This window comes from Nicotiana tabacum, chromosome 3, assembly GCF_000715075.1.
Source record: "Nicotiana tabacum cultivar K326 chromosome 3, ASM71507v2, whole genome shotgun sequence".
Lineage (NCBI taxonomy): Eukaryota > Viridiplantae > Streptophyta > Magnoliopsida > Solanales > Solanaceae > Nicotiana > Nicotiana tabacum.
This window is the reverse complement of record NC_134082.1, coordinates 211,757,540-211,773,927: the sequence shown is the minus strand read 5'-3', so window position 1 is coordinate 211,773,927 and position 16,388 is coordinate 211,757,540. Positions and strand designations below refer to the sequence as shown.

The following is a 16,388-nucleotide window of genomic DNA, read 5'->3' as shown; positions in this document are numbered from 1 at the left end:
CAACAAGTTAAAACAAAATGAGAAGATAAAATTCGTATAAAAAAAGGACTGCCCAATGCATAAAGCTCCTGCTATATATATTAAGCAAATTAAATCCAGAAGTGAATAATGAGAAATGCATTTGCTTCACTGCAATAACTTGGCATTGTTCGTGTCTTCCGCGTCAGAGAACTGCTCCCTTTTTTAAGTCCTTAAAAAAAGAAACAAAAAAGAAAAAACAAAAGATAGGGAAGAAAATTATAACCAGAAAAATACATCACAACCAAAAGCAAATGAAAGCTAATTTTAAAAATATAAAAAAATAAAAAATAACGAGTGGTAGGTAAATAAAGCCATCTCACAGCTAAAACTATAGAAATCAGTTGATTTTTTGTGTCTGCAAATTGCAAAGTACAGAATGGATACAATTCTATGTGATGAACCTCTTCAAGAAATATTCCGCCGCCTTCCACCGCCGTCCTCCGCCGCCGTTTCTTTAGTCTGTAAGCGGTGGCTTTATCTTCTTCGCTCTTCAACTACTTCTCTTTCTCTCAGTTTCATTGAACCCCCTTTTATTCCTCTTTTTACCTCTTTTCTTCGTTTTTACCCATATTTATCTACTGTCTCTGTTACTATTACAAGCACCTTAGATTCTTCCGATCATTTACTGTTTTCAATCTCTTCATCTTGTCCTAATCTCAAGTACCTTAAATTCTTATCTGGTCCTCTTTCTCATTTTTCTCTTGTTTCTCTTTCTGCTTCTTGTCCTAATCTTGTTTCTCTTACTGTTACTCTTTTTAGACCTTTGAATTTCATGTGGTTGGCTTCTTTTAATAAATCTCTTAAAGAATTATCTGTTTACTCAGCTGGGGATTCAAGGGAATTGGATTTTGTTGACTTTTCTGGTTCTTGTGATTCTGAGTTGAATTTGGAAAGTCTTTTGTTGTCTGGAATTAAAGCAAGGGATAAGGGTGTTAATTTTTTATGGAGAAATTGCAAAAAGGTGAGAAATTTAAAGCTGAAAAGCTGTGAAAGTGTTGGTGATCAAAGTTCTTTTTTAGCATTTCTTGAATATTTGGAGGGTCTTGAAACAGTGGAATTAAGAACTTGTAGAGCAATTGTTGATGGGGTTTTGTTGAAACTAGCTGAGAATTGTGGTATGTTGAATTCTTTGTTGATATATGATGGTGGTAGTAAAGAGGGGTTACTTCATTTCTTGAGTCAAAGCAAATGTTATACTAATTTACAGAAGCTTGATTTAAGATTGCCTCTTGATCTTGATAATAGTCATTTCATAGCTGCTGCTGAAAATTTAGGGTTTTTGAGGAGTTTAAGGTTACAAAGTTGTTGTCTTGTTACTGGTGAAGGGCTAAAGATTCTTGGAAATGCTATGGCTAATGGACTTGAAGAATTGGCTTTGATAAATTGTGATGTAGTGGAAAGAGAATCTGGTTTGTTGAATACATTAGGACAGGATTTGAAGAAATTAAGGAAATTGGACTTGTCTTTTAATGACATGTTAATTGATAAAGAACTGATATCAATGGTTGTGTCTTGTAACAATTTGAATGAATTGAAGTTAAGGGGTTGCAACAAGTTGACAAATTTAGCTATAGTTTCATTGGCTAAGTGTTGCAAGAAATTAGAAAGTGTTGATGTAATGTATTGTTGTGGGATTGAGGCACAGGCTGTTGAGTTATTTGTGTTGAATTCACCAAAGTTGAGAAGGTTGCAGGTTGAGGAAAATAAGGTTTCTAATGTGGTCAGGACATGGGCATCAAATAAATTCATTGAAATTGTTTACTGAGAATAAATTTAGCTAATGAAATGCTAAAGAGAGCTACTTATTATTCATAGCAACTGCTGAAAAAGGTAGCATTTGATTACTTCTCATAAACTCTGTATATGTATCCTTTGTAGATTTCATTGTTAAAAGAGAGGAATCATGTTTCATCTACCAGCAAATAAAATTGTTGTACAGAACATTCCTTGGATTATGAAAGCAAATTGTTATAAATATTGCATATTTTTTTATTGCCAAGATGGATTCTTTTTATCTGCACTTCTTTTAAACACTGCTAAGATTGTGCCTGGCTTGAGCCGAGGGTCTGTTAAAAACTCCTCTACCTTCGTAAGGTAAGGGTAAGGCTTCGTATATATTATCCTCCTCAGACTCCACTTGTGAAATTATATTGGTTTTTTTTTTTGTTGTTGTATGGATTTCTATAGACGCGGTAAATTTTGAGTGAGCGAGTGGATTCTAAAATGTACATCTAACTCAATTTGTACTTGTTTTTTACACGCACATATGAGGTTCGACCTGAATAATATAAGTTCAAACGTAGATTTTGAGTTAGTGAGTGAATTTTGAATATATATTTAATTCAATTTATACCTGTTTTTTTCCCTACGTATATAAGGTTCGACAAGAAAGTGCCACCGTTACTAAAAGGTAAGTTTTATAGAGCAGTGGTTAGGCTTGCCATGTTATATGGAACTGAATGTTGGCCGGTAAAGAACTCACACATCCAGAAGATGAAAGTAGCAGAAATGAGGATGTTGAGGTGGATGTGCGGGTATACAAAGATGGATAAGATTAAGAATGAAGATATTCGAGAGAAGGTGGGTGTGGCCCCCATGGAGGACAAGATGCGGGAAGTAAGACTCAGATGGTTCGGGCACATTCAGAGGAGGAGCACTGATGCACCGGTGAGGAGGTGTGAGCGACTGGCTGTAGTGGGCACGCGGAGAGGTAGAGGACGACCTAAGAAGTATTGGGGAGAGGTGATCAGACAGGACATGGCGCGACTTAGGATTACTGAGGACATGACCCTTAACAGAGAATTATGGAGGTCGAGCATTAAGGTTGTAGGTTAGGGGAAAGTTGTGAATATTTCTACAACACAATAGAGTGAGACTAGCCAGTTAGGAGTTAGACTAAGAATGTCATTGGTCGTCTATTGATGCAGGGTTTTACCTGCTAGTTTTACTATACCAGCCATCTATTTCGTATTTCGTATTCTGTATTTCATATCTCTTATATTGCTGTTATTTTATTATGCATTTTTATGGTACTAATATATCGGCTCCTGTTGCTTTTTTTGAGCCGAGGGTCTCCTGGAAACAGCCTCTCTATCCTTCGGGGTAGGGGTAAGGTCTGCGTACATATTACCCTCCCCAGACTCCACTTGTGGGATTATACTGGGTCGTTATTGTTGTTTGTTGTTGTATATAAGGTTCGACCTAAAAAATCTTCTCGAACTTAGCATTTGGATTCACCACAGGTCTATTTCAGGATATTACACTCATTATCTTAAAAATTTTGGCAATGATTTTAATGCTGGGTCTGAAAAATCATATCGCCCAAGCACATTGTATGATCAATCATTAAACAATTCATAAGCTCGTGGGAAAGTCTTCCTTCTTAATTTTTTAATTTTTTGGATAATGAATTTGTCTAATGAATGAGATATTGGCTTTTTAGTGTGACTAGAATGGACTTTTCGGATAAATGGACTTTTTCTTAGAGTGGCAAATAAATGGACCTTTCCTTCTTGTAACAATCTGACTCTACTGTCTGATGCTTAAATGGGTTCGAGAACAGGGTCTTATTGATGGATTAAAACATGGGCCAGGGCCCGGGAGCCAGTCCCACTAGTGATTGTATCAGGGGATTCTTACATAAATAGCCGGCTAAATTTACTATTTACTTTTCCTAGCCGATACACATAGATTATATACTAATTATATATAATTATACATATATTATATATGGATCATATATATATATATTATATATCCTCCGACTATTTTTAGTTTAAGCGGTTGAGTGAACAGTTATTTAGGTTTTTTCTTCTTGTATGTTTCAATTACTCAATCAGGCTTTTAACAGGTTAAATATACAAAAAAATATGCTGATTATGTATAAAATATGTATGTTATGTTTATATAATGCATTAATTTACTTAAATATATACATTTGCCACCTACACAAAAATTTACTCACTTATATTTCTTCGCATATAACAAAAATAATGTTCAAACAAACGACAAACTGAAAGAAGTATTCTATAGCTGACTTAAATTGGTTGATACATATAGATACTTCTCAAATCTCAAAATTCTAATGTTTTGCATGCCTAATATTTTTATACATATATTATTAAATAAGTTCAATTGATTATTTTTTATTATTCATATGAAAATAAAATTAAATATACTCAAATTATCCAATATGGTTATAGGCTCATTCCAAAACCTATGTATTTTGGCCTTACTGGAATCAGGGGCGTATCTAGGCCTTAGGGGATGGGTTCACGTGAACCCATACTCCTCTTCCTAAACCATATATAATAATATGTATATTTTTTCAAAATTACTTAAATATATGTACATGCTTAAAGACTCCTATGGTACAATAATTATTGAGTGCACCTCTAAGAATAAAATTGGCGGTTCAAATTCCAATTCGGATGTTCTTGTTTTCGGCACAAAGCATACATATATACATGAATACAGTAAAAATTTAAAAAGAATATAATTTTAAATCTATAATTTCAAAACTGTAGTAAGTTCATAGTTAAAGACTAAAGTTAAACACGTGATTCTAGATCTACCTTTTCACAATGGTGCACCCGTTCTCTTGAAATCTTGAATCCGCCTCCGAATGGAATCCAAGAAATGGGAAGGCAAAAAAATTCAAGAAATAATGAATAGGAAAGAGGGGTAAATTGGAAAAACGAAAAGTTTTAGGCGGGAAAGAGAGCCGTTGCCTTGCAGACACCAAATTCTGGCGCCAAAATCTAAATTTTCGACTGGGTTTTAGCTGACCATTGCCCGAAATACTACGGGCATCCCAAAAAATCTTTCACAATTTTCTTATTCTTATCAACTCCTCTTTATAGCCTTATGGTTTATACAATTACTAGCATATTAGTTTAAGCAAATTAGGTTTCTCTATTTTCTCTATAAACACTGCCCTCCATTTTGCCGCCATCTCTTCTTTTTCTTCCATTCAAAATCTTTACATTTAGCCCCTTTTTCTTTTCTTTTGGATTCTTAAAACAAGAAAGACAACCCTTTTGTTTCATTCCTTTAATAGCCATTTTCTTAAGTTCATTACATTTTTTTTTTTAGAAATAAGATTTGTTTTGTGTTTTTTGGGTTAGAAATGGGATCTTCAAAGAAACACCAAGTGGATAGAAGGAAAGAAGAAAGCAAAATGTGGGTAATTGCAGGAATAGCCCTTCGGCCAAAACTGAAATCAATAGCCACAAAAAAGCCCAATAGAGAAGAGTGTGAAGATGAAGAAGAGTGTTCAACAACTCCAACGGCAAGAAATTCAAGGATACCGGAAAAACTTCCATGCCCGCCGGCTCCGGTGAAACGCCGGCCGGTATCAGTATGTAATTATGATGGTGCTAGGGAATATTTTAATCCACCAGATCTTGAGTCTATATTTATTATTCACCATGTTCAGAGACCAACTTATTAAACCAGAATTACTATAGGGCTAAAAAATGGAGTACCATTTTGTATTGAACTAGAAAAGAGGCCCTTTTGCTCTTGTTCTGCTTTTCTTAATTTTTTTTAGTAGCTTAGGCTGTTAAGTTTAAGATAATGATAATGTAATATACAGAATACTCTACTAGATATAGTCTCAGTAGATTAGCTAGTGTAGTTTAGTTCTATCTATAAAATTAAGTTCTCAGTATTATGACCCTTTGCCTTTTGGCTTTTGTAGTTTTGTTTGCTCTTGTTCTTTTTTCCTTTATCTATAAGGATTATGTTCTTCCTCATAATGCTTCACTGAGTAATTAAAAGACAAAACAGTAATGTACTGTGAGAATTCTATGTGGGATTTAAATTGTTTGGTACATATTCGAATTCATCGCTTTTGATAAACAGTACTTGATGACAAAGAAAGCTTACCTTTCGTTTGATTATTGAAATGCTTTAGGGTAAACTTTGCTGTATGTTAATTAATTCCAAACAGCCCACTTAATAGCCCGTTTGGCCAAGTGACAAAAATTACCTTATTTTGAGAAGTATTTTTGGGGCATTTGCATCTATACCCGCTTTTTGTGTCACATTTTAACTTGTGTCCGCTTTGCAAAAAAAATTGCGCTTTTTCGCATATTCAGTACACGGGGCTGAAGTAGCAAAGGCAATCACGCAAAACTTCAGCATTCTAGTAGTCGGACTTGAAGTTCAACTCTAGAGCTGAAGTTTTTGTTTTGTAACTGTCGAACTTCAGCTCTAGAGTTGAAGTTTTTGTGTTGTAATTGGGAAACTTGAGCTCTAGAGTTAAAGTTTTTGTGTTGTAATTGGGAAACTTCAGCTCTAGAGCTGAAGTCTGAGGGAATCACTACTGTTTTGGTGTTTCGCGGTTGATCAACTTTGATGTTGCAAGTACATTCACCTAAATATACAGATGATCTCGGATTCCAGAAATATTCAGCAAACTTGAAAAGGTTGAAAAAAGTAAACAAAAAAAAGGTAGAAAGATCGATGATAAGCTATAGCGTGCAAACCTATGAAAAGAAATATGATGGATAAGTTGCAGGTTATAACCTGTGCAAAGAAAGTTCGAAAGAGAAAAAGCAAAAGATATTGTAATCGTTACCGAAAGGGGTTGACTTCCACAATATGCTTTAAACTAAAAACCAAAATTTTATATGAAAATTAGAGAAAAAAGAGAATAGGGTTTGCGCTGAGAAAACTAGTAAAAGGAGATTGGTATGGAGAGATCAGGAAGAAAGTGTGCATTTATATAGTATCACTGCATGGGAAGAACGTCCTAAGGTTCTTAGCTGAGATTCTCCTGTATATGATTCGAGAGAGTTGCAAAGCAAGGAGGAGGAGAAAGGGGGCTGAAGTTTTTTAAATAGTGGGTACAAATTAAAAGTTTTAAAAAAAATGGGTATAGGTTAAATGAGGGCGACCAAATAAGGCACTCCGTGCAATTTTTACGTATTTTTTCTTCTCAAAAGTATTTTAGTATTTTTGGTGAGAAGCAGTTTGTGTTTGACTAATTAATTTAAAACACTTCTGAGCAGCAATTAGTGTTTCGCCAAGCTTTAAAAAATTGCTTTTAAGTGTATTTTTCTCAAAAATGCTTTTAAAAAAAGTACTTTCGAAGAAAAACTACTTTTTCTGCTTCTCCAAAACTGCTTTTATTTATCCTCAAAAATATTTTTTCTTTAAAATCTTGGCCAAACACCTTAATATTAAAAAAAAAAGAAATCATTTTGCCTCAAAAGAAAATCGGCGACACAGGCTATAAGTTGAGATAGTAGAATATTATTACTTTTTTGTTAGCGTTTTTGGAAGAAAGTGACGAGGAAGTTCTCTTAAATCCTAATTATAGTAGAATATTACTTTTTGTTAGTGCATGACGACCTAATTAAAGGTAATTAGTTTAACTTTTACACTTATCATACATATTACCTGCTATACGACAAACAACAAAAACCCATTATAATTCCACTAACGGGGTCTGAGAAGGGTAGTGTGTAAGCAAATCTTACCCTTATCCTAGGATAGAGAGGTTGTTTCCGATAAACCCTCGGTATACCTCCCTCCAAGAACTCCTCATCTTGCTCTTGAGGTGACTCGAACTCACAACCTCTATATTACCTGCTATAACATGTTAAATTAAACTGTAGATAACGTAATTTTTATTTTATTAGAAAGAAAAGGGCACATTAATAATTTGCATCAGTAACAAAAATTGGAACCTTCATTTGTCAATATATCCTTGTTTAGTGATTGGATTGACCTAAAACGAAGCTCCATTAATTAAAAAGCAGAGTTGAATTCAGTAAGTGTGACTGTGATTGCTTCATTGGATTCTTTAAAATGACTTTTTGAATAAGTAAGTGTCAATCTTTTCCCCATTGTTACCTTCTGGGAAGCAGCAGCAATCAGATGCAACCTAAAGAATCTCTTTATATTAATAAAATAAAATGTTAAAAGCGAGATAAAAAGTAGTTTACACAAATACTCCTATGTTGGACGAATACACTTCTATAGTTAAAATGTACAAATATTTCAAAATGTCCATTGTGTTATTCAGTTTCCACCCCATCTTCACAATCTTTGAGATGTTCTTTGAGGCTTTGTCCAGGTATTTCACTATTCCATGTTGAATCTGTTTCTGGCAATGTATATTCGTCAGGTTTGAGCGACAACTGAAATTCAGGAAGATCTGGCAATGCTCGACCTCTGCTTACAAAATCATCATATATAAATGTAAGTGTTTAAATTTTCAGGCATAACAACAAAATTTCATCAATGTGTAAGATGTAAGCCTTACTTTTCTTGATCCAAAAGGTAGCCATACATCTGAGACTTTCTGGTAGCCGTTTCGGGAACTTTTTTGTTTAAATGTTTCATAACACCCCATGGTGGAGGAGTTCTGTCGCAGATAGACAAACATAAGTAAGACAACAAGGAAAGTTTAGTATAATAGTTTGTAACTTCATAACAAAGTAGGAATGTTCTTTGTTTAAAAGGACAGCCCGGTGCACTGAGCATCCGCTATGCGCGGGGTCCGGGGAAGGGCCGGACTACAAAGCTCTATTGTACGCAGTCTTACCTGTATTTCTGCAAGAGGCTATTTTCACGGCTCATGACAACAACTTTTCTTTGTTTGCAATGTAAAAAAGAAGAGAGATACAAACCTTGTCACAGGTTCTGCAAGGCAAAAACTTAATGAAGCCTTTTTGCTTTCTGTAAGTAATTCTTCTGCTGCGAGGAAACAACACAGTGCACTAACGTGGGATGAAGGTTCTGTGCCCTTGTCGACGATTATACCATGGTAGTAGTAAGCTGCAGCCTGATTATGCCATTAACATATATGAGCAAGAAAAGTAAAATAACATGAAAAAAAAATTAACAAGAAATTAACAAGTTTGGTACAAAAAAAAAAAAGAAACCTTTGCTTCAAGATACTTCCATTTGATGAATAATATATGCTTTTTCGCTGTTCCATTGAAATTATTATTTCCAGACAAGCAGCAAAGAGCCTGAAAGAGCCAAAAAAAAGAAAGAAAGAAGTCCAAGATTAACATTGGTGATGTGCAATTGATGGAGTGAACAGTCAAAACTGTGACGCAAACTTTGACGGAAGATAGTAAAGCAAACTTTGAATGACGATACATCAGACAATAAAAGAGAAATATACCAAAAGAGACAAATATTTAACGTGGTTCGGTCAATTTGACCTACGTCTACAGCAGAGATGAGCAATTCACTATATAAACAGAGTACAAAACATCGAGGAAACAACTTCAATCCTCAGACTTGCACTATATATAAGCCTCAATCCTGGTGTTTCAGATTTCCCAGTCTTGTTATTCAGGAAGCAGGAGGTGGTATAATGAACAAGCAGGAATTGTCAAGTTGACTTAGAGTATGTTTTTTTTTTTTTTTTTGGGGGGGGGGGGGGGGGAAGGAATATCTAGCAAATAAATCAGCATTAATAAAGAGAAAACACAGTTTAAAGTACCTGTCCATAGTAGCTTACTGCTTCACATGCCAGCCTCCTCTTCACTGATAAAGTTGCATTCTGACTTTCAAGAGCCAAACCTAATTGAATTTCAGTTCCCTGAGATATCGATCAAGCAGTGTCAAGAATCAGTCAATGGATTTTATTGTGTATAAGGAAACAAAACTTGTATTCCAATTAATCGACGAGTAACATATACCTGGGCTAGTGCTTGGTTTGATGTGGCTTCAAGAATACTCCGATGCAAATCTTTAGGCAATCTGTTCCTGTTCAAGTTAGGATAACATATATATATATATATATATATATATATATATATATATATATATATATATATATATATATATATATATATATATGTGTGTGTGTGTGTGTGTGTGTGTGTGTGTGTGTGTGTGTGTGTGTGTGTATATATTTACATACTTAACATCAGGTGGTAAGTGGACAAGAACATCTTGAACACAGAAATCCAAATAACCTGCTGTTTTTAGCAGCAAATCAACAGCATCCCTCATGCAATCTGAAAAGGAAACATTGTTGATCATCGCTGATCACATTTTAAGGTTAAGATTAACATTAATAACTACAATACCTCCGGATACAACACGTTCAGTCATAGCACTGTCTTTTGGTATTAACTTCATATTTGCCTCTACTAATGTTAACATTGCCATCATGTGGAGAACAGACAGTAATTCAAACCAGGAGTTTGCTACCGACATTTCCTGCTAATAAAAGATCATAAAGCTTGTCAACAAATGACAACCACTCAACAGATACAGAAATTCAAGAATTGATAAAAAAATATTGAACCTCTTGCCCATCTTCTAAGTTTCTCCACTTAAATCCAATCAAGTCTTGAAGCCCAAATTCTGTAAAATGACATGATCATCGATTAGCACCAAAATTGTATGAGTAACAAACTATACAACAACAACAACAAAAAATCCAGTATAATCCCACAAGTGGAGTCTGGGTAGGATACTGTGTACGCAGATCTTACCCATACCTAGAAAGTAGAGAGGCTGTTTCGATAGACCCCCAGCCAAACTATAAAGTGCACAAATTTGAAAAGGGTGCAGACCTTTTTTAGTGAGGCCAACAAGAAGAGACAAATACTCCTCGAGAGCTTGTTGTAATTCATCGATAGCAGAAACATCTAGCGAACGTATACAATGAAATTAATCAAAAGATAGGATACAAGTGATATTCAAGCATAAGCAGAGTTTCCATTGTTAGTGCATACCTGTATCTTGCGCGATCAAAACAATCTGATTCCTTATAGAAGTTAGTCTATCAACAAGATCCTTCGGAATCACACCCTTAAGTGTCCTCTGGAGATCACATTGAACAGGAACGCGCATTGAAGGGACGAAAATGCTGACTTCAGGAATGATGTTCTTCTTCTTCTTTTTTCCAACCGCGTAGACAGAAACTGCACACCCCATTGTTCTTGAATGGGATTGATCTCAACTAGTAACATCCTATATAGGCATTGAATGTTGCAATATTCTGGCAATAGCAGCACATATGATCAGCTACAAGATGAAACTATGAAAAACATTGAACCATATATAATACTACACTTACTATTATGGGCTGCCAAGTCATGTTGCAAGCATGGCAAAGGTGAATACAAAGATGGACTACTAGTTGACTAGTAATATATTGATTAAAAAAAAGGGCAACCCGTTGCACTAAGCCCCCCGTTATGTGCAGGGCCCGGGGAAGGGCCGGACCACAATGATCTATTGCATGCAGCCTTACCCTGCATTTCTGCAAGAGGCCGTTTCCACGTCTCGAACGCGTGACCTCTTGGTCACATGACAACAACTTTACCAGTTACGCCAAGGCTCAGGGTCCGAGGAAGTGCCGGACCACAATGATCTATTATACGCAGGCTTACCTTGCATTTCTGCAAGAGGTTGTTTCCACGTTTCGAACCCGTGACCTCCCGGTCACATGACAACAATTTTACCAGTTACGCCAAGGCTCAGGGTCCGAGGAAGGGTCGGACCACAATGAACTATGATACGCAGCCTTACCGTGCATTTCTGCAAGAGGCTGTTTCCACGGCTCGAACCCGTGACCTCCTGGTCACATGACAACAACTTTACCAGTTACGCCAAGGCTCAGGCGTCCGAGAAAGGGCTGGACCACAATGATCTATTCTACGCAGCCTTACCCTGCATTTCTGCAAGAGGCTGTTTCCACGGCTCGAACCCGTGACTTCCTGATCACATGACAACAGCTTTACCAGTTACGCCAAAGCTCACCTTCGATAATATATTGATAAGAACGGGACTATTTGCAATGTATTCTAATAAATGTTGGGAACTTACTGTCAATGCCAGGCTGCTAGTGTGGGCTGACATCTATTGATATCAGTATCACTATCACCTATTTAAGTGACTACAAAAATGCCACTGCCTATGAACTGTGAAGTGAAGGTTCCAGGATGGTTTAATATGCATATTATATAGTAAAAAGGACAGGGAAAGAGTTGCTAAATAAAATATATAGTGTGTACAATTATGTAAAAGATTAGAGATCTGAGATTTGGAAGCAAATGAGGAAGCTCAGGTTACGAAAAATGGTCACATGCCAATGCGAATACATAGGGGAAGACTTACAACTAGTCAATTATTTTAGAATAAATGCTACAGTATTGTGTTTAGACCGTAGTTAATGCTGTGATTTTATCTCTATCCAATAATATAATGACTCTAATCCCTATGTATCAGGCTATCAGTACTCGGTAGAAGTTTAAAGTTCAAACGCCATTATATTTATGGTGGATTTAGACTAAGGAAACTGGTTTTCTAAGGGAAAAATAACAACTTTTACTTTTACATAAATACACTATTGACCACTAAAATTTGACTAATCTCCTTTGCATGTATTTAGGGCAAAACCAGCTTCAAAACCAATGTTCTCATTTGTTTTGCGTGTGGGGACAGTAAGATATGTGATATTGGTAAAGGAAGCAAGATATACTTTCTTTCTAATTCATTAATAAAAGTCTCTAATTCAATACTCCCCCCGGTCCAAAATAAGTAATTTTTTGGTTTTTTTCCCGCGGTTCAAAATAAGTGATTTTTCCAGATTTCAAGAATGAATTAATTATTTGTTTCCTACATTGCCCTTGGAGTAATTAATGTTGAAGTATGTGGTAGGAGTGTTTATGTAAAGAGATAATAAAGATTAATATGGTCAATTTCATTGCTAATTAATGTTAAAAGATGAATTTCTTAATGTGTGTGAAAACAACCAAAAAATCACTTATTTTGGATTGGAGGGAATACTAAAGCTCTATATATATAATGACAAAGATGTGGATCGATTGGTTAGGAATAAGTTATGCATCAATTAATTCTAATATTTTTATCTCACATATAGTTTATGAGGAAAACAAAAAATAACAACCATACATTATACAACTTAATGTTGATTTTTATGTGACGAACTAATGCTAGATTTTATGTGGAGATTAATTGTCCTTTATAAGTGCCTCCGAGTAGGAACATAGGTAGAGATGGCAATTGAGGCGGAGGGACAAGTGTCACGACCCGAATTTCTCACCGTCGGAACCGTGATAGCGTCTAACATCACACTTGTCAGACAAGCCAACACTAGAGGTTATTTAGCCATTTCTTTCCATTTTTAATAATCATCACTAAACATGCAAAATGAAGCGAAATAAATGTAAGATGTATAGATATCGGTTTCGTTTACATAATACTTCTACCCAGAGATCTGGTGTCACAATTCACGAACACACTATGCTTTTCTACAAATATCAGTCTGAAAGAAATTATAACTATTTTGGAAATAAAGAAAACGGTAATGTAGAGATGTAGAAGGGGGCGCCAAGGCATGCAGTCGCCAGCAGGACTACCTTGGGTCTCCTAGTTGAAACTATCTGCAACTGACCTCTCGATCAGCCATTACCTGCTCCAAAATCTGCACAGAAAGTGCAGAGTGCAGTATTAGTACAACCGATCCCATGTACTAGTAAGTTCCGAGTCTAACCTCGACGAGGTAGTGACGAGGCTACGGCGGGGCAATTACAATATTACCTGCATACAGTATGTAATAAAAGCAGAAAGAAGGACAGGATAACATAAAGCAGTAACTTGCAAGAAATGAATACAGAACTCAAGTGTCTTGACACTATCCAGTTATAAACAATTCTTAAGTGATATGCAAAGCTACCGAATAACTTACACAGTAGAAGAAAGATACATAGACACATAAATTGATATGGCGCGCATTCCGATCCCACCATATATCAATATCAATATGAATATTTACCCTTATTACTCCATATCAATCCACCCTTATTCCTCCTGTTGCGGTGTGCAACCCGATCCCACCGTATAATAGCAAGTCACCTATATTCCTTCTCAATATATCACTCTTATTCCTCCTGTTGCAGCGTGCAATCCGATCCTACCATTTAATAGTAATTCACCCTTATTTCTCCTCAATATATTACCCTTATTTCTCCTGTTGTGGCGCGCAACCCGATCCCACATATCAACATAAATTACTCAATAAGTACAAAAATTTCACAATTTAACTCAAAACTCTTCACATTATTTAAACCTCAAACCAAAGGAAATGGAAAGCTTGTACATTATAAAACTTCACACAAATAATGCTACTCAGCGAAACCGATCCAAAATATACCATAAAACATCGACAAACCAACGTAAGCAAATAATATTAGACAATAAAACTACGGGGTAGCTACAACAATGAAAAATAATGTCTGACAAGTAGCAATTAAGCATGAAAATACCAGTAAAGCATGTAGCAGTTAAGGCAGGGAAGACTATATACTAAGAACGGGAAGAAAATAGGCAAAACAGATAAATTGGCGGCGCATAGGTACCCGTCATCTCACCTATACGCCACTCACATGGATTTTCACATAGCAAATAAGTCAAGGGTCCCTAATCCCTCGAGTTAAAGTTAGACACAACACTTACCTCGAGCCATATGCCATTCACTGCTCAATTACCGCTTTTCCTCTAGATTCCACCTCCAAACCACTCGTATCTAGCCATAATTAACTTAATAACATCAAAATATTGCTAAAAAATCAATTTCAATACATAAATTCAGGTTTCCCAAAATTTTCCCTAAAAAGTCAAAAATCGACCCCGGACTCGCTTGGTCAAAACTCGAGGTTCGGACCAAAACCCATTCACCCATTCACTCCCGAGCCCAAATATGTAATTAGTTACGGAATCCGACCCCAAATCGAGGTCTAAATCCCCAATTTGCAAAACCCTCCAATTCTTCCAAAAATCCCTAATTCTACCATGAAAGAACAAGGTTTAGGACTAGGAATCTAATGGGTGATGATAGAAATTGAAGGAAATGAGTTAAGGAGTACAAACCTATGATTTGGTATTGAATTCCCCCTTCAAAAATCGCCCTAGGCCGAGTTCTAGTGAAAGAGATATGAAATTTTGAAGAAATTCCTGTTTTTGGTCTGTTTTAAAATCACTCGGCATAACTTCTTCGCGTTCGCGAAGGGCCTATCGCGATCGCGAAAGCAGCGTCCCAAAGGCCTACGCGTTCACAAAAGGTAGATCGCGTTCGCAATGGCTTGTCCCCCCTGGCCATCGCGTTCGCGAGCCTTGGCTCGCGTTCGTGAAGAACAACCTACAGATCCCAGCCCACCTCAATTTACTCTACGCGTTCGCGTGATGCCAGTCGTGTTCGCGAATAGCAGACCCCCAAGTGCTCCGCGTTCGCGATCATGGCTACCCATTCGCGATGAACAAACCCTTCCCCAGCCCAGCTTACACTTCGCGGTCGTGAGAATGGCTTCGCGATCGTGAAGCACAAAATGCCAGAATACCAACTGCAGCAAAACACACCAGATTTCTTAGTCTAAAACATCTCGTAGCCTATCCGAAACTCACCCGAGCCCTCGGGCCTCCAAACCAAACATGCACGCAAGTCTTAAATTATCATACGAACTTACTCGTGCGATCACATCGCCAAAATAATGCCTAGAACTACGAATTTAGCACCAAATCATATGAAATTCTTAAGAACACTCTAAAATTCCTATTTCCACAACTGGACGTCCGAATCACATCAAATGAGTTCCGTTTCTCACCAAATTTCACAAATAAGGTATAAGTATTATTTTAGACATGTACCGAGCTCCAGAACCAAAATACGGGCCCGATACCAACAAGATCAAATATTAACCAATTTCTTACAACCATTTAATTTCTAGTACTTCAATTTTCATCAAAAATTCATTTGTCGAGTTAGAGACATCGGAATTTGATTTCGGGCATAGCCTAGGTCCCATATTTCGATACGGACCCACCGGTACTGTCAAAATATGAGTCCGGATCCGTTTACTCAAAACGTTGACCGGAGTCAACTAAATCAACTTTCAAAGGCAAATATTATTATTTTTATTAACTTTCAACATAAAAGCTTTCCGAAAATACGTTCGGACTGCGCACGCAAATCAAGGAAGAATAAAATGATGTTTTGAAGGCCTTTAAACACGGAGTCGAGTTCTAAAACATAAGATAACCTTTGGGTCATCACAACAAGCCTTGACCCACTAAGATTTTGACCCGCCATGCTCTGCCTCGTTTTGCCTTTTTCCAAATTTTAGCCCTGCCATGCCATGCCTTGCCTTATTAACCCCTGCCCCGCCCTGCCCATTTAGATTTTCTTTCATTTTTTCTCTTTATTTGATTTATTTAAAATTGACATGTCAGTAAAAGTATTTTATTGACATGAAATAGTTTATTTGTATCAGTTGAATAAAATATGATTTTTATCTGGCTAAATGTATTTAACCTTCAATGAATTGAATGTAATTTTAAGAAACTTATATTCATTAATATAGGGT

General features: G+C 36.3%; 3 protein-coding genes across 8 annotated transcripts; 2 read left to right on the top strand and 1 right to left on the bottom strand.

The window, feature by feature from the left end:
* Nucleotides 1–329: 329 nt before the first annotated feature.
* On the top strand, nucleotides 330–1,996 carry LOC107817399 (putative F-box/LRR-repeat protein 8). The gene has a single exon (XM_016643207.2). It carries the CDS (start codon nucleotides 398–400, stop codon nucleotides 1,784–1,786), a length of 1,389 nt encoding a protein of 462 aa, XP_016498693.2. The 5' UTR covers nucleotides 330–397; the 3' UTR covers nucleotides 1,787–1,996.
* Nucleotides 1,997–5,149: 3,153 nt separating this feature from the next.
* On the top strand, nucleotides 5,150–5,473 carry LOC107817395 (cyclin-dependent protein kinase inhibitor SMR6-like). The gene has a single exon (XM_016643200.1). It carries the CDS (start codon nucleotides 5,150–5,152, stop codon nucleotides 5,471–5,473), a length of 324 nt encoding a protein of 107 aa, XP_016498686.1.
* A 2,431-nt stretch (nucleotides 5,474–7,904) lies between these two features.
* Nucleotides 7,905–11,947, bottom strand: LOC107817398 (uncharacterized). Of its 6 annotated transcripts, none has more exons than XM_016643206.2 (12): nucleotides 11,833–11,947; nucleotides 10,737–11,002; nucleotides 10,575–10,649; nucleotides 10,304–10,362; nucleotides 10,083–10,218; nucleotides 9,914–10,010; nucleotides 9,690–9,750; nucleotides 9,491–9,589; nucleotides 8,919–9,008; nucleotides 8,664–8,818; nucleotides 8,297–8,398; nucleotides 7,905–8,205 (listed from the first exon to the last, which is right to left on the bottom strand). In XM_016643206.2, the coding sequence occupies exons 2-12, from the start codon at nucleotides 10,936–10,938 to the stop codon at nucleotides 8,049–8,051; spliced, it is 1,233 nt and encodes a 410-aa protein (XP_016498692.1). In that variant the 5' UTR covers nucleotides 10,939–11,002; nucleotides 11,833–11,947; the 3' UTR covers nucleotides 7,905–8,048. The 6 variants fall into 6 exon arrangements, with proteins under 6 accessions (XP_016498692.1, XP_016498689.1, XP_075106651.1 ...); XM_016643203.2 differs by having other exon boundaries at nucleotides 9,690–9,756; nucleotides 11,833–11,946; XM_075250550.1 differs by having other exon boundaries at nucleotides 9,690–9,756; nucleotides 10,083–10,215; nucleotides 11,833–11,946.
* Between the last annotated feature and the right edge of the window lie 4,441 nt (nucleotides 11,948–16,388).

Excerpts from the sequence above, each read along its gene's own strand:
- LOC107817399 (XM_016643207.2), top strand. The coding sequence starts at position 398 with ATGGATACAATTCTATGTGATGAACCTCTTCAAGAAATATTCCGCCGC.
- LOC107817395 (XM_016643200.1), top strand. The coding sequence starts at position 5,150 with ATGGGATCTTCAAAGAAACACCAAGTGGATAGAAGGAAAGAAGAAAGC.
- LOC107817398 (XM_016643203.2), bottom strand. The coding sequence starts at position 10,938 with ATGGGGTGTGCAGTTTCTGTCTACGCGGTTGGAAAAAAGAAGAAGAAG. Across the intron at positions 10,650-10,736 it reads TTTGATCGCGCAAGATACAG|ATGTTTCTGCTATCGATGAA; the intron begins GTATGCACTAAC and ends TACGTTCGCTAG. Across the intron at positions 10,363-10,574 it reads TGTTGGCCTCACTAAAAAAG|AATTTGGGCTTCAAGACTTG; the intron begins GTCTGCACCCTT and ends GTCATTTTACAG.